At 41.7% G+C, this 27,130-nt stretch overlaps 1 protein-coding gene across 1 annotated transcript in view; it reads right to left on the bottom strand.

Moving 5' to 3' along the window:
* The window catches only part of IMPG1 (interphotoreceptor matrix proteoglycan 1), a gene marked incomplete at its 3' end in the record, with an annotated part of 133,327 nt that overhangs the window by 93,844 nt on the left and 12,353 nt on the right, over nucleotides 1-27,130 (bottom strand). Inside the window, 2 exon segments of the mRNA XM_075553758.1 lie at nucleotides 9,581-9,613; nucleotides 9,616-9,813. Of these exon segments, the coding sequence (XP_075409873.1) occupies nucleotides 9,581-9,613; nucleotides 9,616-9,813 (231 nt within the window).

Here is a 27,130-nt window from a genome sequence, read left to right as displayed (position 1 = left end):
GTTGATTGCCTTTACATAGTCAATAAGAGACAAGTAAACCTTTTCCCGTTAGTCGCTGTGTGATAGGTTTATCATGCTGACTAGGCCAATAGGAATGTGTGGGCAGAGTTTAATCATGTCATAGCTTGATTGGAGGGCAACTAGAAAAATGGATCTTCAAGGCCCACCTCTGTCTCTCTTGATTCTGGTGATCTGACTAGCATGTTGTTGTTTTAGCTAGTTTTCTGCCTCAGTGATTTTCTGCATGACCTGTAAGCTAAGCTGACCCATGAATTGTGTCTCTCAAGCTTGAGGCTCCTTTGAGAGCTGCTTCGCCACGCTGCTGGTGCATACATCGCTTGAGCTCGAGGCTGGTGGATCCTGTAGTTGGGCATCGCTTGAGTTCACAATCCCATCAGAGCCTGTTTCATAAGCTCTGTCTTGCCTGAGGGAAGTGTCTGCAGCCTGCTTCCTGCTCCTTGGACTGATGTGCTTGTGAGTTGAAGGATTTTCAGTCTATTAACTGTTCCATGAGAATGAGTTGACTGACCCCTCTGTACTGCTGTGTGGACTAATTAGTTGTCATATTCCTTCTTGCTGTGTAAATCTATCAATCTCTATCTATCTATCTATCCATCCATCCATCCATCCATCCATCCATCCATCATCATCTGCCTAATCATACATGTCCTGGTTTTGTTTCTCTAGAAAGCCCTGCCTAACACACTCTGCTTTCAGTGTAGATCCACCTGACCTCAGCAATTAAAACTTTTATTTCATGTTCTCTTCAGAATCTGGCTGAATTTCGGACAGTTCTTTGTCAGTGTGCTGCTGTAAATATTGTTGGATGTTCTTCAGCAAAATTTTATTTGCATGTGATAATAATGCTGTTGTTCTATAGTTTGTGCATTCTGCTAGGTCATCTTTCTTTGGAATGGGGACAAGAATGAATCTTTTCCAATCAGCTGGCCAAGTGGCTGTCTTCCAAATTTCTTGGCATCGAAAAGGTCCGTTAGTGTTGATAAATGCCAAAGGGTACCCCATTTTGCAAGTCAACCTCCTGCCAAAGACACTCAGCTTTGTCCGTCCTGTGGGCCAGGAAGCCTGCAGCTCGCTCTCATGGCTTCAGTGCTGCTCCTGTACTGCCTGCCTCTCCATGCAGGGATTTCGGACATTTCTCATTTCTGTGTCTTCTTTCTTCCTGGTTGTGGGATTATCTGTTCCTGTCTTTGGAACAGCTCACTTTATAGGATGGCTAAATGCATCAATTCCCTCTATTAGAGTTCTACACCTGATTTGCAGGATCTTACCTATTTATTTGGTGGGGATTATACAGACTATGGATAGAAGAGACATAGCAAGTAACTTCCCTTCACCGTAGTCATCTACTTCTTTTTGTAATCAAGTTTTCTCAGCACTTAAGGAAAACCAAGTAAAAGAGTAAAGCATTGGATTACAATTGATGTGTAATTCTATCTCTTTGAGTTAATACAATATAATAAGAAGAAATGATACATGAATCAATGAAATGTCAAAATTAAAGCAGCCTGAAACAGACAGAAGAGAAACTAATAAAGACCAAGGTAAAGAGCCTCTCATTTACATCAGCCCCCTGTCAAATCCTGTTCATTTCATTTCTATTGATTAAAAGACAGAAGAACCCCAAACTCACTGCTATCGAGTTGATGCCAACCCAGAGACCCTAAAGGACAAGGTAGAACTGCCCCTGTGAGTTTTTGAGCTGTAACTGCTTACGGGGGTAGAAAACCTCAGTGTTTCCCTCCAACAGGCCAACCTTGTGGTCAGCTGCCCCACTCCTAACCTTTATGCGCTCGGTGCCTTTAAACCCCAGATCTAACCAGACTCCTCCTTGCTAATAAAATATTTACTTTAAAAAATATTTGTCAACTCGATAATATAGCTATTTGTTTTAACCAAATATACTTAGAAATAATTGTGAATACAACTAAATCCAGGAAATAACACACCTAAAACTATAGTCACAAGAAATAAATGTAATTTCAATTTATCTAACAGTTTTCTTATGGATTTTTTTAGAGCAATCAATAACAGAATTTTATAAGTATAAACATAAGTTGTATTTAGATAAAAATTCTGAGGAGAAACAGAACGGAAATGTAAGTTAATGGAGGAAACAGAACTGCATGCTTCCTCCAACTGTTAAGAAGCGCTTGCTCATGTGCTTAATTGCATGGGCGGGAAGTGTAAAGCGGCCGTGGTAGCTGTCATTATACACATAAGAATGCTTCCCTCCTTGCTTCCGTTTCAAAACATCAATATTTCCAACTCAACTAGAGCTACACATCCTACCCCATTAATTAAACTTATAATGAAGAAATGTAAATGTTCATTGAAAAGCATGCAAGCGTATAATCATTTTAGGGGGTTAATAAGAAAAATAAAATCAATGGCACCTGCTATAGTTGATATTACTTCTTTTATAATTTGCTAGCGTTTACTTCCAGTAGGATGAGCATCAGTAAGGGACGCTGGGCCTGACACTATGTCACTTTCTAAAGTCACACTGACTGCTGTGCTGAGAAAAGGGGCGGTGGGGTGGAAATAGGCAAGAACACCTGTTTGAAGATTCACATTCCTAGGCTTTTCTTCCTCTCCATTTACTTTTACATGGAGAGTTTTCCTAGTTTTCAGATTAAAAAAGAAAATTCTAGAACAATAGAAGTTCATTTTACCTATCAGCGATAACTTGACCATGAGAAATGGCAAACTAATTAATCTTTTCCTTAGTAACTTCCCAAACCAGGAGAGCATGCAGTTTCCACCACTTACGATGGTTCCAGGGACTTTCATGAATTAGGGAAACTGTAAGGGGCAGCACACCTGGAGAGCCCAGGAATGCTCATGTCCTAGAGGAGCCACTTGGGTGAATGCAATCTCTCCTCTGTCCGATAAAGATTTGGGAGTGGTAAGACCTTTCCTGACACCGATGTTCAGGCTCTCGACCACTATGTTCAGTCCAGAGTCTCCCTATCAAGAAGTAGGTGATAACACGTTCAGGCTTGCAGGTTTGCCCACACCATACATGTTGTGTGCCCAGTTTGAGCAAATCCACGCCCTGCTCTCCTTCTCATTTGCAGATTGCATGTGCCTCTGGGAGATATTACTTAATGCTTCTGGGTTTTCCCCATGCAGCTTCTGGTTTAGCTAAAAAAATAAGCGCTGGCGATACAGTATTTTGTATAAACCAGAACTACACCCGAGGGTTTGGCAATGGTTTTGGTTTTAGATGTGGCCTTTTAAATTTTTCAGTACAATTATAACCTTCAGTTGACTTCTCTCCCTCTATCCCAAACTATAGCTTGGGGGCATTGTATGATTTTGCATATTGTTTTTGTTAGGTGCTATTTGATAATCGCCAACTCATATTTACTTTATGCATAGTCCAATAAACTGTAGTCTGGTCCTGTGATCGTGAGCATCAGATCACAACCATTGCATGTTGTCTGGGGCCATCATGGCTTCTGTAGGTACATGTGTGCAGAGTTTAGCCTGTCAATCAGGTAGCAGCTTGATTGGAGGGTGACTGAGATAAATGACTGTTCAATTCCAGCCTCTTCCGCTAAGTAAACCCACACTCAGCTGCCTAGTTTGGTGCTCTGTGAGACCTGTGGGCTGTGCCAACTCCTGGGTCATGTCACCGTCCCATGCATTGTGACTCAAGGCTCCATCAGGACCTGCTTCGCTAAACTATGTGCAACCTGCCTCTGCTACTGCTTGACATCGCATCTTCCTGCTGGTGCGCCCCCACCCCCCCACCCCATGCTGTGTCTGCGGCCTGTTGGCCTACTCTGTCGCCTGTGGGCAGACTCCGAATCTCCCGCCAGCCCCTTGGCTCTCTGTTTCCTTGACCTTGGACCAGCGGCCCGTGTTAATTGGAAGGACCTTCTGTAGATTAACTGTCCCATGAAAGTGAATTGGATTGAACTCTCTGTACCCCTGTGTGGACTAATTAGTGGTTATATTCGTTCTTGCTATTTAGAGCTATCCACATATATATGTATATATATACACACACACAAGTATAATCATAAGTGTCCTGGTTTTGTTTCTCTTGAACACCATCGCTATGCTGGCATCCAGTATAGATGTACATAGTTCATTTCCTCAGTGCTTTGTAGCCCTGGATATGTCAACAGCTATGCAGAAATGACTGCGCAGCACCTTGGCATGTAGTTGGCAAAACTGAGGCTGATGATCTGCAGGAGGTGCCTGCTTCTGGTGCCTATAGCTTCTCAGTCCTCCTCTTTCTCTGCTACCCTTACCCTCCCTCCAGGAACACAGCAACCCCCTCAGCTCCATCCACATCTTCTTTTTGAGAAGGGTCTGGGAGAAATTTCTCCCTGAAGCACAATTGTTTGGAAATATTTGAAGAATGATCTCCCTGGGACATTGTAGATTATAGAGATCAAATATACAAAATGAAACAGGGACAGGAGCGTTTCTCAGACTCTTTGTGAGGGGTAACTATTTCTGTAGGCTCTCTAAAGTCATTTTTCTGCCTCTTTGAAATTTACCATAAAATAGGAGGCATAGAATCCCTCTAGGAGTGTGAGAGCAGGAGGAGCAGTGCACAACCTCCTGGGAGTGTCCCTTGCCTTACGAAGGCATCGTCAAAAGAACTCTTGGAAGTTAAGGCATCAAAAGATCTCAGAGCTAAGAATGAGTTTACAAGGACCTCAGAGTTAGATCTTACCCTTCATTTCCTCTTCTTGTGTCATCCATATCTGGAGCTACAGAGGGCAATAGCTACCGAGATTTTAGAGTAATCGTAGTCTTGATTCCTCTGTCATCCTACACTCACTGGTTAACACCTGACATTCCAGCACAGTGTCTCAGTTTTTCTGCTGACTGCCAGATGTTAGGCTCTTTGGTGAGACAGGAAGAACTCCAGAGATCCCGTGTCCTAGAAAGCAGGCATAGTTGTCTGTAGTTAAAAGTTCAGGTTGGCAGGAAGGATTAAATTATAGCACATTTATGAAAAAATGTCCCCCACAGCATTGGGCACACTTTAAGGGCATAGCTGAGACACTGAAATGGAAGTCAGGACACTGGGTTCTTAGTCTGCTCTGTGGCCCTGGGCATATTCCTTCACTTTCGTAAACCTCAGTTAGTTTGAGGTGCAAACAAATTCTTGTGTATTTTGTTAACATCTAGCTTCTGAAAGTTGGTCTGCAGGTAGGATGTCAGATTCTACATTTCTACCAAGTCCTCAGTTGGCAACATTGCTGGTTTGTTGTTAAATTTGGAATAGAAAGAAACTGGACCCTATTCATTGTTAAACTCTCCAGTCACACAGAATTAATTTTTGATATAGGGAAGAGTGAAAGAGAAGAGAAGAGAGGAGAGGAGAGGGTAGAAAAGAGAAGGGGAGGAGAGGAGAGGAGAGAAGATCAGGTCCTGAAGGGAAACTCTGGCTTTGGGATCAGGAGCACCTAGCAGAGGATAAGAAACGACCCCTAAGGAAGCTGCCGCGTTTGCAGTTGCGTCTGGGCACGCGCGTGTTCAGATTCTGCAGCAGAGCTCAGGCCGTTTCCAATTGCGTTGCTTTCAGCATTGCCTCGTTTTGTTTTGTCGAAGCTCTCTGTTTCATTTGTTGTGCAGAATGTAAGCCTTTCCTTCACCGTTAAGTTCGAGAGATGCCCACAGGTGATTTTGTCAAAGCAGTAGTGACAGGAAGTATGGGACTCTGTCAAAGGAACTCTGCTTCGTAGCTGGGCCTTAGTTCTTGTTTCTTTGTGGACCAATGTTTTAGACTTAAGAAACCAGCACTGATGCATTTCATACCCACAGGGACAACCATGAAGATAATGAACTGCCACTGCTGTAGGGTCATAAAGAGTGGTTTGCTTCATCCATAGAAACAAGAATGAAAAAGGCAAACTGAATCCAAAATAACGGGCTAAGAATACAATTTCTGAGCTCGAAGTTCCATTTCAGCAATAAATAGTCTATTCTGAAAATATCTGCCGTGAATCTTATTTGTGGATGCTGTAAAAAAAATTACTAGTTACATGAAAATAATTAGCAATACATGTGTCTATTTCAGTGCTCTGCAAATACTATATATCTGTGCTCAAACAATATGGAACTTACCAAATTAACGATGTAATGCGTACAGAGGCATGTTAATATGGATAATTTACACACATTACTATCCTTTTCATTCTCGGTGTGCTCCTCGCCCTCCTACATCCATCAGCAAGCATTTGCTGAGAACTTGCAAAGAGGGTCATTGTGCTAAGACCTCAGAGAGTTGATGTAGTGCCCTTGATTTACTATAATTTAGTCCTGCTGAGTATGACCCAGCACTTTCCATTGCACTGTGGACAAGGTTTCTGTCAGAATGCACATGTCTCTTTACTTCCATATAAAATGAATCACAGGAGGATGATAAGCATCATATTTTGGAGACTGTTAGTTAATTATGCCTTCAACAATCAATAAGAACTCTCCAAATTAATTCAACCCTTGAACATCTTAACAGGTAACTTTGCCGCATGTTAGTGTCATGAAGCAAGTTCTCAGTTGCTGTTGTGCGCACATGCCACAGGCTAGAACTGAATCGAACTCTTGGCTCAATGTGCTTCTAGAAGACTATGCTTTTGGGAATGGATGCAAACAACCAGTGTGCAAATCTCCTCGTCTCTCACATGTAAGATTGAGTTTAGAATTAAAATAGTCAAGATCCTTGGCATTCTTTGGTGTTTTCAGAAAGATGTTTACTTGTATTTTATTGACTATGCAAATGAATTTGACTGTATGGATCATAACAGACTACGAATCACATGGGAATAGTAGGAATTCCAGAGCACTTCATTGTGTTCACACAGAACCAATAAACAGACCAAAAAGCAGTCACACAAACAGAACAAGGGAATACTGTATGGTTTCAACTAGAAAAGGTGAGTGTCTGGGTTGTATCCTTTCACCATGTTTCTTCAGTCTGTATGCTGAACACATGATCTGTACTCCAAGAACATGGCATAAGGGTTAGAGGAAGGCTCAATAGTACCATGCAACATGCAGATAACACACCTTGCTTACAGAAGATGAAGAAGCACTTGAAGCAATTACTGATGAAGGTCAAAGATTGCAGCCTTCAACATGGATTGAAACCCAATGTCAAGAAAACAAAAATCCCCAGAGCTGAGCCAATAGACAATCTCATGATGGAAGAACCGAGAGTTGTCAAGTATTTAATTTTACTTGGATTCACATCAAAACTCACAGAAGCAGCAATCAAGAAATCCAATGATGTATTGCTTTGGTTAAATCTGCTGAACAAGACTGCTAAAATGTGTTAAAGAACAGAGATGTAACCTAAGTTCTTTTACTTAAACTTAATGTAGTTAAAAAAAATCTCCTTTACTAAATATAGCAACCCTCAGGTGCTTAATGTAGCCTCTCGGGAATTTTTGCAACTCACTACATTGGTCAAAGGCATAAAGGTTAGCTGTGGATGTCTTCTAGAAAGGCCAGATAACTTTGAGCATCTTCCCTTATTTACCTAACTGTGAGTGATTGAAAGCTGGGTCCTGATATCCAGGGAGTCAACAAAGACATCCCAAGACTAGCCCCAAATTAAGAGAACTTTATTCTATTTGTTTATTCATGGTCAACAATTGTTTCCCATGGTTATCCTGAAGCCTGAATTAATGTAAAACATCTATACATGATACCTAAAGAATAAATCCCAAAGTAAAAGGTATGCATTCCCTATGGATTCTGATCTCACACAGGATGCCGTACGACAGCTGTGTTGTGGCTGGTGTCACCTACTCAAATAAACCTTTTCTTTCTTCCTCTAACTTGGAGTGAGTGAATTGGCTACACTGTTTGCTCCAAGGTACTGAACTTCATTTGCATCAATGTCATTTTGAGGACAAGGTTAAACTGACCCAAGCCATGGAACATTCAACCACCTCATGCACGCGTGAAAGTTGAAAACCTAATAAAGAAGACAGTAGAAGAATTGATGCATTTGAATGATGGTGCCAGTGAGGATTATTGAGAGCACCACGGCTGCCAAAGGAACAAGCAAATCTATTTCGAAAGAGGTACAGCTAGACTGTTCTTTAGAAACAAGGGAAGCGAGACTTTGTCTCATGTACTTTGGGCATGTTATCAGGAGAGATCTCTGGAGCAGGACATCATGCTTGGTAAAGTAGATGGGCAGCAGAAAAGATCAAGGCAATGGGTCAACACAGGGCCTGCAACAATGACTCAACCTTCATATCTCTTGTGAGGATGGCACAAGGCCAGACAGTGTTTTGCCTTGTACAGAGGGTCACTGTGAGGAGAGTTATGAGAATGGGGGTGGAGCCCAAGTTCTCAATCAAGTCCCAGCCTGATGACACCTCCTGGGGGTGGGGCCTTTTGTAAGAGAGAGACCAAGCAGGGCTGAGGTATTTGGGGCCCTTCACCTTCTCTGGGAGCTGTATCCTGCCTTTGGTTCATTATCCCTCATTGGGTCACTTGCCAATCCCAGGAGCTGTGAGCAGACCGTACACAGTGGATTCATTTAGCGCATTCATATGGCCGAATTCGCAATCATTTGCCTCTGCAGCCACCAGCCTGTTTGCCTCTGCCTCCTGCCTTGTTATCCATTTTCTTTTTTTGTCAGCTTCCACAAGAGTCAGGAGACTCCCGACGTACCAACTTCTATAACCATACAAGCCATTTCTCACTACAACCCTCTTTCTTTATACAAATACAAGTGCCACTGGTTTTGCTTCTCTGGAGACCCAACAGAACCAGTCACCAGGAGTCCGAACAGACTCAACGACACCTTATAGCAACAGCAACAACAGCCTGGAATATTTAATATAGCTAACAAAGTTTTTCTTTTTCTTTCTTTAAAGAGGAAGCCATGTGAGTTGCCCCCGCCCCCACTAGTGCTTAGTGAATGAAAAAGGCAGTTACTGATGGCTTTAGCATGATTTAAGTCTAAAGCGATTTCTGGAGATGTTATAAAACTGTTTTATGTTCTCTTGGGGGTAAACACGCCCGGAACTCTGCTGGAAGCCACAATAACTGTATCATCAATCTGTTATCACCCTTGCATCGTATCTTAGTAACCACTGTTAATTTGTGGCTACGTTGCGCATGGATTCCAAACTTCAGAGGTTTTCTGTAGTAAAAAATTTAAATGTAGCAAGAGAATCTGGATTGTAATGCTGCTTTTGAAATATAAAATCTTAGTCACAAATCCGCGTGCTTTGGTATCGGATCCTGCACACACTCCGTGCTTCTCTCTTCAGAAGAACAACGTGAAAGTCCAATGTAGGCAAAAATGAAGCAGACGTAAAGCCAGATACCAAGATTTTCTGGTGACTTGTGTGTTCCCTGATGGCTCCGTACTGCATTCTTTTAATCCTGTAAGAGCAAATTTCTGCCATGTTTTTGAATACTTATAACTCGTTCCTACCAAATCAGTGAATCACTCTTCCCAACTCGGGCTCCAAGCAAGTGCTATTCTGAAGGCAATGGATAGTGAAGTAAAAGGGGCGGGCGGAAGGAAATAACAGAAGAGGAAAGAGATTTAATCTTTTCTCCTGACCTCTCAATCTATAATAAGCCTGAGGACTGGCGAAATTTGTTTCATGGATTCTTGCAGGCAGACTTTAACCCCGGTTGGGAAAAATCCGGATCTTTTTGTTCGATGCTTTGCCCCATTGAATATCCTTCTCATGGCGGACACTGGGTACATTTCTGTGGGGCTTTCACTTGTTCCCATCCTTGGGGCATTGTCCATGTCTTTTATTTCAGAGTGATAGACTTTCATGGAGATATCTGTATAAGAAAGATTTATCCTAGTGAATATATATATTTATGTGATTTATGTGACACAGAGATAAACGAATTAGATAAAATAACAACTATAATCCTTTGTTTTTATGAAATTTCTACCTCACTGCAGCTGCCAACTATACTTTTCCAGTCACGAGGCATTTTCAGGAATTAGAAAATAGTATAATGAGCTGATCAAATGTATTTTTTTAAAAAAACAACTTCCCAAATCATCTTGCCTTTAGGAACTGCCAAATAATGAAATCATTTCCCACACATCTCTCTAAAATCATTCCCCACTTAGCACTCAAGCCTCCCGAGAGATGCTTCTTTTGATAGACATTATAATTCAAGCGGGGAGTGCTGAAGCATTGTGGTATCCAGAGGTGTACTCTTGATGAGGAAATGGGCTGCTTATAAAATCCTAAGGGGGAAAAATCCAGAGAAGTAACTTCTCTACCTTCTAGTGGCTGCCCTAGGATTTCTGTAAAGCAGAAGCTCAGGGGATGGGAATCCGATTGAAAGCAAGTGGGGTTGGGGGGAGTAAGAAGGAGGGAAGCAAAGAGATATTTGAGAGTTGTGGTTTGCAGAGCAAGACTACTTTTGCATAGGAGTGATGGCAGGGAGGATGGAGAGAGCAAACAGAGGATGCAGCTGCTGGAACTGCTGCGAGTGTTCGTGCAAGGTCTAACCTTCATTTTAAACTTTCTGGACACTTCCTAATAACATTAGTTTCATAAAGCACCTTTTCCCACATATCTTATCACATATTTTATCTCACACCATGCTCACAAAAACCATTGTTTAGGTAGAATGGATACTCATTTTTTTTCCTCCTCAGTCTAATGTCTAGTTGGGTACTGTGAAGGAGCCTGGACCTGTCATGGTTAAAGCATTCGCTCAGCTGCTAATCGAGAAGATGGTGGTTCGAACCCACTGGAGCCTCCCCAGGAGAAAAGAGCCAGGGAGTTGTTTACATAGAGATTACAGTCCTAGGGAACCCTATAGGGCGGTTCAACTCGGCCCTATAGAGTTCCAGTGAGGCAGAATGGACTCTATGGATGGCACCGAACCACAACCCACAGCAGGCATCGGAGGCACAGCAGTGTCGGAGCATGTTAACGCTGTAGCCAGGTTTCCAGTCCTGCTCTCCAATTTCACCTCTCTCTCAGCCATTCTATCATTTGGTGGCAATGTCGAGTAAGCTAACCACAAGGTCAGGGGTTCAAATCCAGCAGCTCTTCTGTAAGAGAAATATGAAGGTATACGCTCCCATAAAGATTTACAGCCTCATGAATGGTATGTAAGGTCAGAGTCAGAATTGACTTGTGGGCAGTATTTTGAGAAAAATCATTTTTGTAGAAGGGCGAGGCCCACTAATTATGGACACTTGAGATTCCAAGCATATGGTTGACAGGTATTTATCTCCCTATTTTTCTAGGAAAGGTTCTTGAACTCATATCTTCTGATCTTTGGTACAGAGAAAAGACTAGATTTGGACAAGATTTGAACTGGAGAACAATGCAAATCTTGTTATAAAGCAGAAAAATTCCTCCTTTGTTTGGTGAGGGGGCAGTAGAGGGAGTCTGAGAGGGCACGCATTCTCTATGACTTTGAAGAGTCTCAGAATGCTACATTGGTTTTTGAGCAATGGCACCATTTTTGAATGAATCTGCAGGAAGGAAGGAGGTTTAGAGAACAATTTGCCCACCCAGTCACACCCTAGACAGATTAGTTCATAATCTATGATTGGAATGCCCCCAAACCCCAACCCATTGTCACTGACTTGATTATGCCTGGTAGTGACTCCATAGGACAGAGTAGAACGGCCTCATTGGGTTTCCGAGTAGGGAACCTTTAGTCCCCAAATCAACCCATTGTTGTCCAGTTGATGTCCACTCATTCAGAGTAATCCAATAATAGAATGGTTCTCCATTGTTTTCAGGGCAATAAATCTTTATGGAATCAGACTACCACATCTTCCCCTACTATGTGGTTAGTGAGTGTCAGCCATCAACCTTCTGGTTAGCAGTCAAGTGCTTTTACTAAAATGCAAATTTCATTTAGGAATGAAATACTTTCAAATACTTCATAGATTCCAAGAATGCTAAGCACATTTATTTGCAATTAATATTTAGATACCCGGAAGAATGAAGTAACAGAGGCACATCTGGTCTAGTGGGCTATAAGGTCAGCTGTTTGACCCCACCATCTCTCGGTTGCAGGAAGATGAGATTTTTGCTCCCTGAAAGATTTACAGCCTCAGAAACCCAAAGTGGCAGCTCAATTCTGCCTTGTAGGCTGGCTAGGTGTCAGAATCAGTTGGATCGAGTCACTGAGAGACAGATCATATTTGGGGAAATCCTATCCCTCACATACCCTGCACTTCTTCAACCTCCTCAGGAGCCCCCCTCCCACCTTACATTGTCCTGCTATCTACCTGATCACTTCGACAATATCCAGTCCTTTTGGGTGGGATCTCTTCCTGCTTTGCTATCATGTTTGGTCATGTAGATTTATCTGAATAACTTGACTTGAGAATAGTATGTTCATTCCACTCTAGCTCTTGGAATGTTCCTGTCCTTGAATTGTCTCAAGTTAAACCCCCGTGGAACTCAATACTTTTCCAGACTCACTCAAATAAGTCCTGTGTGATCAGGTGGAAATCGGAAGGGCACAGATGTTCCCTGTTTCTAAGTGCTCTCCTGAGTCCCTGCTTGTCCTCGCTCTCCTGCTAAGATTTCCCTTTCCCTCTTCTCTACCTTACGAAGCCATAGAACCGGTGGTCTATAATGAGAGCGAATTAAAGTTACGTGTCTCCTGCCTTATAGGGTGGCTACGCATCAGAGTCAGCTGGCTGGCAGTCACTGGTAAAACCTAGTTCATGGATGTTATTCTTCCATTCTCAATCGCAAACATGTCTGTCATTTTTTCATACTGTGGTGGCTTGTGTTTTACTGTGATTCCAGAAACACTGGTATTTCAAATGCCAACTGGGTCCCTTAAATGGGAAAGGTTTCAGTGGAGCTTAGTCAGATATTGAACTAATGATGTTGTCAGAGATAGTGACAGGAGATGAGCCCTTCAGGTGAGAAGGTACCCAATATGCTTGAGGGAGAGCTGCCTTCTCAAAGTAGAGTTGACCACACTGATGTGATTGGAATAAAGCCTGTGTTAGTAAAGCTTTCAGGACCTTCATTTACTGATGGGACTTGACTCCACATGAGAAGAGATAGCTGCAAAAATCTACTAAAAATTGGAACTTTGAATGTTCAAAGTATAGGTTTAAGAATATTAGCAGTCATTTAAAATGAATTGAAATGAATAAAGATTGATATCCTAGGGTTAGTGAGATCAAATGAACTGATACTGGCTATTTTGAATCAGAAAATCACATGACTTACTATGCCAAGAGTGACAAAGTCAAGAGGTATGACATTGCCTTTATTGTCAAAAAGGACATTTCAAGATCTGCCTTGAAGTGCAGCGCTGTCTGTGATAGAACAACTATCATGATTCAATCCATCAATCGTATCCAATCAACAAAACTATTATTCTAATTTATTCACCAGCTACTAAAGCTAGCGGTGAAGAAATTGAAGAATTATAATGACATCTCCTGTCTGAAATGGAATCAAACATGCTGTCACGATGCATGGATAATTATTGGTGTTTGGAATGCAAAAGGTAGAAACAAGGAGGGAGGAACAGTGGAAATTATGGCCTTGGCGAAAGAAATGAAGCTGAAGATCACATGATAAAAATTTTCAAGACTAACGACTTGTTTGTTTAAAATTTATAGTTTCCAACAACACAAAGGCAACTATATGCTTCTCCAGATGGAATGCAGAGAAATCAAATTGACTACATATGTGGTAAGAGAAGATGGAGAAGCTCAATTTCAACAGTGAGACCAGGCTAGGAGATGACTGTGGAACAGACCATCAATTGCTCATATGTAAGCTCAGGTTGAAGCTGAAGAAAGTTAAAACAAGTCCATGAGAGCCAAATTATGACCTTGAATCCATCCCACCTGAGTTGTGAGAATATCTCAAGAACAGATTGGCTGCATTGAGCACCAATGGCAGAAGACCTGACAAGTCAAAGACTTAGTTGAATAGAATATTTCAAAGGGTCGCTTGAGAAGAAAAAGTCAAATATTTTAGTGAAATGTGCAAAGACCTAGAGTTAGAAAACAAAAAAAGAAGAACACACTGCAAAATGCAATAAAAATGTCAAGTTTTGAAAGAGTATGGTAATTTTCGCAATCTGAAATGCTCAGCCTCTTAATAGCATTGTTCTATACTTGAGGTATTGGGCTACCTCAGTACCAGTTTGACTACTTAAAACCAAACAACGAAACAAAACAAAAAACTAAGCAAAATCCAACCAAACTGAACCAAACCAATCCAATTGAATGGAAAGCAAACCAAACTAAAGCAAACACAAACCACCGCAGTCAAGGTGATGCCTCCTGACCCTGTAGGAAAGAGTCGATCTACTATCTAGGTTTCTCAAGGTTGTAATCACGAAGGAAGCAGGCTGTCACATCATTTTTCGGTGGACTCACCGCTGGGTTCCAACCATTGACCTTTTGGTGGGTGGGTGGTGAATCTCCACCCCATGCTGAACGCTGGTGACTGGACCCAGGCTCCCCAGAAAGGTCTCAGGACATTGCAAAACTGCTGTATAAGGTTTCTGAGGCCAAAATTCTTTCAAAGAACAGAAAGTCTCACCTTTCTTCCATGGAGTAGCTGGTGGGTTTGGACTGCCCACTTTTAGGTTAGCATTCCAAACAACTGACCCTCTGGACTATAGGGCTTTGCTTAACCAAATAGCTTATTTTAGAAACATGATTTATGTGGTTTTCACGTCAAAGGAAAAGACTTTGAAAACTACGATTAGGTTGGGGTCCGTGGGGAGGAGAGGAGAGGAGAGGGGAGAGAGAGGTAGTGAATGGGGGGGGGGGGGGCGGAGAATCACATGATGGGATACTGTCACTGTTCTGATGCAATAGGATCCACAATGATGGATACAATATGTTTTAAGTTATATGAGTTTTATTCCACAATTAAAAAGAAAATATTAAACTAAAAAAACGAAATTAAAAAAAGAAAATATTAAACTAAAACAAAAACACGAAAGAGAAATGTCACAGACTTAAAAATCCCCCTGATTCCTTACTTATTAGATCTAAACCCGAGTCTGAATCATTGCAAAAACAGGAAAAGTAAAATTGAAACAAGCTCACATGGTTCTGTGACACCAGTGAGGTTCAAGCAAATCAACAGCAACAAAATTAATAAACAAAAAATATGATTGATAGTGATACTTGTTTTTAGCTTAAGATGGGAGGACACAAAACTGAATGGCTGAAGTCACTTGAAGGCTGCGAACCTGTATGACTGATTCCCAGGTAAAGTCTTAGGCACCAAGGCTTCTGTGAGTTTTGCTGTGGAGAAGCCCCTAGCACTTGTTGCTGGGAGAAGTGAGCACATCCTCATCCATTTGGATGGGTCGCGTGGCTCCAGTACCCATGCTTGGAGGACACAGAGCTCAATGGAACAGGAGAGTGAACTGTGTAGGGAAACAACTCATGGGTTGTGGCTCATGGGGGAACTGTTCTCGCATAGACTCCTTATACTGACAGTGTCTGGAGTGTTGTGTCATTGGAAAAATTGATGATGTTATCAGTGTAATCGCCTTATACCTCATAGCAATGATTGACAATGTTTTGCTTTTTTTGTTTCTATGGGTTCTTGTTTTTCTGCCTTTCATTATTTTTTTTATGTATGAGAGAGAACTTTTAATTAATTATTTCTTTTAAAAGTTCATAGGCTTTAAAAAATCATTTTATTAGTGGCTCAAACAACTTTTATCACAATCCTTACATACATCAATTGTGTAAAGCACATTTGTACATTCGTTGCCCTCATCATTCTCAAAACATCTGCTCTCCACTTAAGCCCCTGGTGTCAGGTGCTCATTTTTTTCCCTTTCTTCCCAGCTTCCCCCTCCCCTCCCTCATGAACCCTTGATAATTTATAAATTATTATTTTGTCATATCTTGCCCTGTCTGAGGTCTCCCTTTACCCACATTTCTGTTGTCTGTCCTCCAGGGAGGATGTCACATGTAGATCCTTATAATAGGTTCCCCCTTTCCAACCCACCCTCCCTTCACCCTCCCGGTATTGCCACTCACAGGATCATCCGCCCTGGATTCCCTGTGTTTTTCCAGTTTCTATCAGTACCAGTGTATATCCTATTGTGTAGCCATATTTGTAAAGTAGAATTGGGATTATGATAGTGGGAGAGGAGGAAGCATTTAGGAACTAGAGGAAAGTTGTATGTTTTATCATTGCTGCACTGCACCCTGACTGGCTTGTCTCCTCCCCGGGACTCTTCGGTAAGGGGATGTCCAGTGGCCTACAAATGGGCTTTGGATCTCCACTCCACACTCCCCCTCTCATTCACTATAGTAAGATTTTTTGTTCTGATGATGCCTGATACTTGATCCCATCAGCACCTCGGGATCACACAGACTGGTGTGCCTCTTCCATGTGGGCTTTGTTGCTTCTGAGCTAGATGGTCGCTTGTTTACCTTCAAGCCTTTAAGACCCCAGACACTATATCTTTTGATAGCTGTGCACCGTTCGCTTTCTTCACCACATTTGCTTATTCACCCGCTTTGTCTTCAGCAGTTGTGTTGGGAAGGTGAGCATCATAGAATGCCAGTTTAATAGAAGAAAATATTCTTGCATTGAGGGAGTACTTGAGTGGAGGCCCAATGTCTTTCTGCTATCTTAATACTAAACCTATAAATATATGTGCATAGATCTATTTACCCATCCTCATATATAAATATATTTTCATATGTACATGTCTTTATATAGAGAGAACTTTTTATCAAGAAGTAATTATGCATCAATAAAATATCCCAACCCAGTCCAGATTACTTCTAAAAGTTTGATATTAGCCCATAAGTGTGATATTAGTCCATGAATTTCTCTTCAAACTCACGCAGCACATGTAATGATGTGGAATGCAGGAAGATCTCAGATTGGTAGGTGGAAAGTCCTGTGGATCCAGCGGTGGTGGAAGCATCTCCAAGGTTCTGGCTGACATCAATGTGACTCCATGTGGCTTGTCAATAGGAATGTGAAGCAGAGAGAAAGCGTGTCCTGCCCCAGGGAGAAGGCCATGCCCATAGTGAGGCATCAGACTGTGACCTGATGGAGAGGTTAGACTCCAGCCCTTCATTTTTGTGTATCAAGTTGAGATGAAGTTGAGTAACTACCACACTTACCTTTGAATTAGTTCCAACTCACAGGGGCTGTACGTAAAACAGAACAACATGCTGACTTACTTGTTTTGTTTTTGCTTGCAGGCTCGTTTGTTGCAATTGTTGTTGTAATTGGTCTTATGGGGTTTTGATTTTGTCAGAATACAACTGCTAAAGTAAACCTGAGTTGTGCAGATCCCAGGGACAAGCAGATGGATGCTGGGCCACCACTTAACTCTAGTCCCAATCCAAGAACAGTTAGTTCTGATAACATGGTTTGATACTCACCTTCATGAAATGGTAAAGGTAAGAGGGTAAAGGTGCTACAGCAAAATGTGGTGAAGAGAGCAGATGGTGCCCGACTGTCAATGCGAATAGTGTCTGGGATCTTAAGGACTTGTATTGAAACAAGCAGCCATCTGAGTTAGGAGTCAACTAAGTGAGGAGTTAACTAAGTCCTCCTGGAAGAAACACAGCAGCTGTGTGATCCAAAGATGAAAATACAAAATTCAAATATGACAAAGAGAAAAGTATCAGAAATTAGATTATGAACACCCAATTTGTAGAAGGCTGTGAAAGACAGTAGGAGCCTCAAACCCATCTGCAGTGTGTCTAGTCAGATTAAGCCTTTGGCAGATTCCCTCGAACTACAGGAAGGTCCTCGAACACTTTTACTATGAGATAGAGATCATGTAATCGTGATTATACTGGATCGAACATGATACTTAGCAGTTGATCTCTCCCTTGATCAAACCTGATTGTTCTTGCTTGTTCCATCACAATTTTTTCCCCCTTGAAGGAATGAGTCAACCAGTGTGCAGTGAAGCACCAATGAAACATAAAATACTCCTCTGGTTCCTTGAGGCTCCCTCACCCTCCACTGTCATGGCCCCAGTCCTGCCTTTCACCGCGAGCTAGACCAGAGCATGCTCACAGGTACAGGTAGATAAGAGCTCACAGCAAAGAGAATCCAGGTCAGATGAACCCCTCAGGAACCGAAATGGGAATAGTGATACCAGGAAGGTAGGGGGAGGTGGAGAGAGGAAGGGAGGAAGGAGGAACAGATCATAATAATTGACACATAACACATCCCCTCCACCCCTGCCCAAAGAAGATGAACAACACAACCACGGGGGGAGGGAGACAACAGTCAGTATAAGGTATGAAAATAGTAATAATTTATAATTTATTAATGGCTCATGAGTGTGTGTGTGGTGGTGGTGGTGGGGGGTGAGGTTGGGAGGGGAAAAAAAAAGAGGAGCTGATACCAAGGGCTCAAATAGAAAGTAAATGTTTGGAAAATAATGATGGCAACATATATACAAATGGCAACATATATACAAATATGCTTGATACAATTGATGCATGAATTGTTAAAAAGTTTTAAGAGCCCCCAATAAAATGATTTTTTTTAAAAAAGTTCTTCCCTGGCCTTTTAAATACTGATGGTAGTCTTTTTGTTCTCATTCATTATTTTTATTTGTATTTTTATCTTTATATTATTATTATTTTATCCTTACTTCTTTATTTTGTTTCTGTTTTTTATAGTTTCTGTTGAGTTTTCCAGTTTGTGAAGCACAGGAGTAGATGCATAGAGATAAAAACTGATGTATTGGGTGTAGGTGGGGGTGGGAGATAGGGAGGGGGAGGGGGTTGGGGGAGCAAACACTATATTTGGGAGGGGGAGGGAGCACCATAACTGATTGTGATTACAGAACTCATTTTAAAAGCCATGTAACCATGAAAACCAACCAACCAACCAACCCAGAAATTGTTCTAAAATTGATTGGTTTAATGATACTACAATTCTTGATTTGGTTGAACTGTAGCATTGTATGATTTGTCGATTATATGCCGATAAAACTGGAAACAAAAACCAAACTCTGCACCTGGTCTCTCTCTTAGCCCCCTCTCTCCATGCGACCCTCCCTTTGCTGATTTTGGTGTAAATCCCTTTGCTGTAATCAATAGTAACCCTGAGTATAACTGCTTCTTGAGCTTGTGAGTCTTTCTAGAGAATCGTCAAGCCCAAGGATGGTCTTGATGGCTCCCATCACAATGACCTTGGAATGGTCACCTGATTTAAAAAATCTCCCTGTTAGATGAAACTTTAGGCAGGCATGGTTTTGAATAGCTTCTCTAAAATAGTTACGTATTTCCTTTGAGATGTAATTACCTTCCAGCAGCTTCCACTCATTAGTTCTATTTTTGTCTTCTGGCATAGCAAAGAGCTGTCAGTTTCATAAACGGTCCCTGCTATTTTCCCTATTAGACAGTTCTCTAGGCCAAACATCTTCAACCTTTTTGTGATTTCTTATATCACAGGAGAATTGAACACCTATCCTTGCTCTATTTTAAATGACATAAAACCAACACCAGAGAACCTGCTGTGATGATCCTATATCTAGGATCATAATCTTCTGGCTGTGCCTTCATCTCTAGGGAAGAAGAGGCCAAGGTATCTGGAGGTCCTGGATCCAAGGGTATCTATAAGACACAACCCGCTTGTCTAGCTCAATGATTTCAAATAAAATAAATAAACAAAAAATGGGAAGAAATGAAACATGGAGCATTGTGGGTTTCCATGAATTAAAAAGAAAAGAAATGAGTTGGAGCTAATGAAAATGCTCTTGGGTGAGCAATGAGAGCATGTTGGATGCTGACATTTACAGGGCTGCATAAACTGTAATTCTGGTACAGAGCTGAACTTATAAGGATTAGTAGATGCATCTTCATGAGCGTGATGCTTTTATTTTATATAATTATTTGGAAAGAGCAGATGAAACTTTAATGAGAATGGATTGACTGCTGAAAGAGCTACTATAAAAGGGAGCTTATTTAATAGAAACTTGAGGAATTTTTAGAAGCAGAGAATATTTCTGTGAGCTAATGATAAGGCATGAGTATACCTGTATGATGATGAATTGACTGCCAGAAACAACCATCTTCTTTCGGGACCAGTTAAAAGTTGCAAAGACAAGAGAAGGACAAAGTGATTTCAGCTCAACAACAAACATAATATTTCCAGAGTACATAACTATTAGGAAATTCAATAAATATGCTATGAATCTGTGAAAAAGTATAATTGTGCTATTTTAAATTATAGGTAAAATGCTGGAAAAATAACAAGCCAATAGTTACTATGATCATATTTTGGAGAAGAAAAAGATAATTATGGAAATTAGCACACATTTGAATATACAGAACTTTAAATCCAGACCTGGAACAGCTATTAGATGCATTGTGCTTAGTCTCTATATTTATCTAAATAATATTCATATTTTTGAAAGAAATAGAAATGAAAAATCATAAAGGCCACTCAACTACTCAAAAAAAATGTAACAGTATTGGTGATCACCAGGAATCATAGGAGTGAGGACACTTCCTCAATTACCTACAAGCTTTATAACTTGGGCTTGACTTCTCTGAGCCGATGTTTCCTCATCTATAAAATGACAACTAGCATTAAGACTTCCCTCGTAACATTTCTGGTCATCCATATATCCAGCGTCTTGGTTTCCCCCTTTCTTTCTAATAAGCTTGTTCACCCTACGACTTCCTGCTCAGTCCTTGAGCTCAAGGCCGAGTGCATCTGAAGTCCTCCCGTGTTCCCACGCTGCAGCACACAGCCCAGGCTTCTCTGTTCTTGGCCGCAGGAGAACTTCTAATCGAGCAGTGGTGGCTCCCTGGCAGAGTTCTTCCCTTTCATGCGCGAGGCGTGGGTTTGATTCCAGCCAATGCAGCTTATGTACAACTCTCCCATTCCGTGTGCAGAGGCTTGCAGGTGACTAGATGCCCATGCGGCATCCGTGGCACTTCTCGACTAAGAGGGCCAAGGAAGAAATGCCTCCCGGTCTACGCCTGAAAATTAACCAATGGAAACTCCATGGGTCATCATGGTTTGATGGTTTGATCAGAAAGCAATCACGCGCGTGGCGTAGGATCACACAGTGTTTTGTTTCATTGTGTGCACGGCGGAGTCACTGTGAGTCCAGCGCTGACTCGATGGGAGTCGGCAGCAACAATGCTTCCTTTGAAGACCAGATCAGGTGCCAGCTCCCTTCCTAAGCTTTCTGAGATCCCACATCTAGAATCCATTCCTTGCTCTCCTGGGTTCCTACCTCTGTTTTCCTTCAATGCCTACTAGGTTTCAGCCTCACCATGGCCAAGAGCAATGAATGATCTTAAAACAAATGTCCCGCCGCTCAAGTTGCAGCGTTTACTTCGTCCTGCTTTGCATAGTAATTTATTATAAATATGTGCGTTTCATCCTTCATACTGAAAATCCCTTGAGGTTCTGAATTGTAATTCTGCCTTCTAGCTCACCTTGATGCTCGCCTAACACACTGTCCTTACCTGACAGAGAGGCAATGCATATTTATTAAGCCAATTAATGAAAATGCCTGTGGAAATATTAATGGGTCTGTTACAACATATGTATGAGTTAGATTTGTTCTTTAAATCCAGCAGGCTATGAAAAATAGCTTCATATGTCTTACCTACGTGACTGTAACCACCTTTCAAATGTCCGTCCCTTTACACAGTGCCTAATAGCAGAGACTTAGCACACGTTTTGTTAAAGAACATTTCCTAAGTGAAAAGACAAATATATTCTAAATATATTTCCTAAGTGAAAAGACAAATGTATTCATTCTATGAATGAACAATAACAGAATAGGAGGGTGAAGTGTTATGCATAAAGTACTGAGGTATAGTCCATTAATATGGCCCTACTTTGCCATAATTCCTTGTTTGGTGTATTTTAATTCTGGACTTTATAGGCCCGTGCAATAGTCCCTCGTGAAGCGCCTTTCTACTGCACCAATGGGGAGGGTCGCTCTGGTGGCGTAGTAGTTGAATCTTGGGCGGTGATTCTCATGGTCAGCAGTTAGAAACCTGCTAGCAACTCGGCCAAAGACAGGGCCTTCTGCTCCTGGAAAGAGTTCCAGGCTTGGAAACCCACAGGGACAGTTCTGCCCTGTGCGGCAGGGCGTTTCAGGGTTGCATAGACGCCATGGTAGCGAGTCTGGAGTACGGATTGGACAGGAAGAGGGGGATATTTAGACCTGAGCTTGATAGAGGATGGGAACCCAATCACACCTTTTGTTTCTTTGAGAGTATCTTTGACTTTACCTCAGTAGAAGGCTGAACTTAGACACTGTCCATTGTGGAGTAGAGATACTGATTCTAATACACATCATCTCTCATGGAAAGCCAGGCCTCTGTCGCCTGCCTGAGCTTTGGTAGAAGCAAGACCTGCCGTGAGTTTTGGGACATATTTAGCTTCTGTCTCTGGACAATGCACTTGGCTCACCTCTGCCTACCCTCTGGATCTAGGACTGAATGACTGAGACATTGGAGTAAAGTTTTGTGACATTGCAGTGAATCACAGAACCCAGGAATGGGCAGGAATATTCTCAATGGAGGAGTGGGGATAGGGGTAGATGGAAAAGAGCATCTCAGAAGGGTTGGACATTTGGGACATCTTTAATCTCCATCGCCTTGGTATTCTTCTAAATGAAACGATTGTAAGTGTGTTTAAGCAATATTTATGTTTCTCCATAAATTTATTATAAGCATGAATTTTGATATTTATAAAGATCAATAAACAATCAATCACTGTAAAATGTAGGTGTCTTTGAGGAATAATTTCAATATTGCCTGCTTCTTTGAGATGATTCACCTTCAGTTCCTTTGCCCCACAATCATTGTATTGGATAGGCAAGGCCGCAAATGAAAAGACCCAACTAAACTCACTGTCATCAAATCAGTTTCGACTCATAGCAATCTAAAGGACGGATAGACCTTCCCCTGTGGGTTTGCAAGACTAACTCTTGACGGGATGTGGCAGTTACACAATCTCCTGTCAACTTGAGAAGGGTTGGAGTCTAGCCTGTCCATCAGGTTGCAGCTTGAGGACCTCATATGGAGGCCCAATTGAGATCAGTAACTCACTGGTGGCCAGAAACGCTCTGCTGCATATTCCTGTTGACAAGCCACATGGAGCTACGCTGATGGAGCCAGAGCCCTGGAGCTGGAGGAGCCATGTGGAGACCCACGTCACTTCTGAGATGCTTCCAACACTGGAGCCACTAGATTTTCAACCCACTGGCCTGTGATCTTCCTGCATTCGGCATCATTGCATGTGCTGCATGAGTTTGAAGAGGAATTTATAGACAGCTATTGGACGTATGGGCTAATATTGGACTTATGGGCTTGATGTGGACTGGGCTGGCATATTTTCTTAATTCACAATTGCTCTTTTATATATAGCTCTTTCTTATACACATCGGAGTGTCTGTGAATTTGTTTCTCTAGTCTACCTAGAATAACACCCGGGAGCAGAAAGCCTGTCTATCTCCTTCAGAGTTATGAGTGGTTTTGAACTGCTGACCTTGTGGTTAGCAGACCAACTTTTGCCTAATTTTTGTCTGTATTCTTGCAACTAACCATGGCTACAGAAAAATAGTCACTAGGATTCATTTAAAATGTATATGTGTGCACTAAGTACTCCTAAAAGACTTAGTTCATCTAAGTAGTCCTTAAGTAAAATAAGACCACATTTCCATCCAGTTTTCCACTCCCCTGGAGAACAATGCACAGCTTATCTTGTCTCAGAGCCCTGTCCATTCTCACTCTCAGATGAGGATCTTGCTTCAGTTTTGGATAAGAACCCAAGGAGCCAGAAGAGAGCAGTAAGAACTCCCAGCACCATCCCTGACCATTGGTTGCATCTGTGTTTATGCTTTGATTCCTGCTCTCGGTCTATCTAATGAATGGTCTATACATCTATCTAAGATCAAGTCCTTTACTTACACACTGGATTCTATCAGTTTTTCCCTCTTAAAGACGTTGCTCCAAAGTCCGACTGCCCTACATGTTCCAGTTTTCTTCTTTCTACTGAATTATTCCTACCAACATACAAACATACTCCCCCCCTTATTGTCTTAACCTCCCTAGGTACGACTTACCCTCTAGCGACTGTTCTATTTTATATTCATTCTTACACCCAAACTCCTTGAAGTCTTTCAAAGAGTTTTTCTGTGGGTATGAATTTTAAAATCTGTTTTTACCTCCTTTTCCAGACAAAAAAGCATGGTTTTATATGCGTGAGGATCCCCTTGAGAACACACGTAAAGCTATTGACAGTCTCTCCACTTCATTCTCCTTTTATTCTGATGTTTGCAATGTGCTCATAGAGCATGGTGCATGCATTCCATGAGGTAATGTGATGTTTCAACAGAAGGTGTCACTATGTAACCCATAATATAATAAAATACAATAACTCCAAGGACTACTTCTTTGAAATTTTACATGTGAATTTTGCATTTGTGCATGGGAGTGGTGGTGAGGGGGGTGATTTGGTAGCAAAGCAGATGAGCTGAGGGAGGGTCGAGGTTTCACTGGGGCTAGGTGGATTTCTGAAGAGGCCTAGAGGATGGGATATGCTTAGGTGGGCTGGAAAGCAGACAACAGGTAAGACAGTTCCGAGAGCACTAAGGCATAGGGTCAACTCTGAGGTCACAACCTAGTGCAGTGGTAACAAGTTTGAGAATTTTTAAATGTATAGGGGAAAAAATGAAAGCAGCAAGAATGGAAGATAAAGGCAGACTGTTTTATACTTAGAAAAAAATCAAATGTAGCCAAGATTGATATTAAAGGAGACCTCCACCATTAAGTCAATTTCTACTCATTGAAACCTTATAGGATAGAATAGAACTGCCTGGTTTGGGTTTCATTTACAGGAACAGAAAGCCTCATCTATGTCCCGGTGAGTGGGTTCAAACCATAGACATTGTGATTAGCCCAATTTCATAACTTATTGGGCCACCAGAGCTCCTTATAATGGGGCCGTAGCCTTGAAATAACTTTTGACTCAATAAAAAAATTAGATTTGGGTTGCCTGTAGCTTGTCTGCTAGCTTATAGAAAGGCCAGTCTTTCATTAACTATCTTTTCCACTCTGTGTTGTGGGTAGATGGCCATTAGCTTTCCATGCTGACTGCTATCCTGGAAGATACAGCATCTCCCTGGCACATCAGTAGAACCAACAACCAAACTCAGAGCTATAGAGTCAATATCAACTCATAGCAACCTTATAGGACAGAGCAGAATTGCCTTGTCCATTTCTGAGACGGTAAATCCTTTTGGGAGTAGAAAGTCTCATCTTTCTCTTGCAGAGAGGCTGGTGGCTTCAAACTGCCGACCTTGTAGTTAACAGCCCAGTGCACAACCCACTATGCTACCAGAGCTCCTAGCCCCATCACTAAAGAGTACTTTTTTCCTTATTTGTACCAAAGCTGCCTTCCAGTCACATACTGCTTATAATGTTTCCACTTCAGGGATCAGCCAGGCTGACTTACCAGTCCCTATACTGACTATATACTTAAGTAGATTTTGACCTATTTATTTGGACCCTTCCTCTCCAATTCTCCCTTTAAGAGAAGTATTTTGTAATCAGCCCTATGGGCTTACAATATAGTGGCAACAATATACCACAGCTCATGGCAGCATCACCAGGAAAGCAGCAGCCACTTAACAGACCCATTATGTTTTCCTAGGGGAAAAGCCTCAACACTGTAATGAATGAACGAACAGCAGCAAAGACAAAGTTACTGGAATCCCCACAGAACAAAAATTTCCATTTGAAGAATAGAACTCTGTAGGGAGGCAGTGGGTCATTTTTCACTACCAGTGAACAAGGACTGGAAGTTTAAAAAAATAATAAACGGATTCTTGCGTAAGCTTTTCTGGTCTTATCCCCCAACTCCCAACCGCCCCCCCTACCCCCCCCCCCGAGAAAAGGGTCCTGGCCTTTATGTAAATGCTCTGCTTGTTGGCCACCCAGTCAATTCCTCCTCTTCCCCTGTATCAGTCAACATCTCAATTACACACTTCAAACATTTTCTCCAAAAGAGCGAAGGCAACTGAATGTATTTTATGCACAACGTACCTGAATATGTATCAGTAAATTAAGAACTTTTACTGAGTATTTGGTCCAATTCTACTCCAAAAAAAGTACATGGTTTTAAATTACATTGTTTTCTGCATGATGAAATAGAATACACAGCAACTTTTACAACTTGCTTTCACCTCTCTTCTTACATGTTTTGAAAACTCACTGCCATTGAATCAATTCTGAGTCATAGCGATCTTTCAGGGCAGGGTAAGCCCCTTGGTGTTCTGAGACTATAAACTTTAATAAGAGCAGAAAGCCTCCTCTTTATGGTGGGTTTGAACCGCTAGCCTTGCAGTCAAACACATAACTCACTATGGCACCAAGCCTCTCCTTCCTCTTACATGCAGTTCTCGATAAATTGAATTAATCCCAGTCCCAGTCTGTGGTCTGATATTTGAAGCGTGTTAGGATAAATGATACAAAAGAGGATCATAGGAATTAAGGAAATGTCTAGCATTTTCTTAAATGAGCTTTGACATAAATAGGAGTACATTCTCAGAATAATGCCTTACCAATGAAGTCTGGAGCAGGTGCCACACCATGTTCCTTTGGATAATTTTGAAAATGAAATATCATCACAGCCCCAGATGTTCATTTGTTCAGGAGCAACATTACCAACTGAGAATGACCATCAGCATTCTCTTCTCTCATAGAATAAGTGGGTGCATTATTTTGCTCCTAATTAAAAAAAATCAGGTTGAGCTATCACACTTGCCATGTCAGAAGGAAAAAGTCAGAATCTTAGCAAACAAAGCAATAAAAAGGTTGCTACCTTTTATTTTCTATTCTATGGCTCTGTGTTGAGCTCCCTTTCTACTTCCCTGCACTAGAAAATGAAAAGGAAAAGAAAAGAAAGTAGAACCACTACATTTATTGGTGAGATGTGAGCAATGTGGCTGAAGGTACCAGTCCTCCCACCTTGTCGAGGACATAGGCAGCTTGGCGATGGAAAAAAGATGTTGGTGAGTCAAACCAAACCAAACCAGACCAGACCAGACCAGACCAAACCAAACCAAACTCCCTGCCATTGAGTGAATTATGACTCACAGCCACCCTGTAGAATTTCCCTGTATTCAAGAC

This window comes from Tenrec ecaudatus, chromosome 7 (genome assembly GCF_050624435.1).
Source record: "Tenrec ecaudatus isolate mTenEca1 chromosome 7, mTenEca1.hap1, whole genome shotgun sequence".
Lineage (NCBI taxonomy): Eukaryota > Metazoa > Chordata > Mammalia > Afrosoricida > Tenrecidae > Tenrec > Tenrec ecaudatus.
This window is presented reverse-complemented; position numbering and strand designations above follow the sequence as displayed.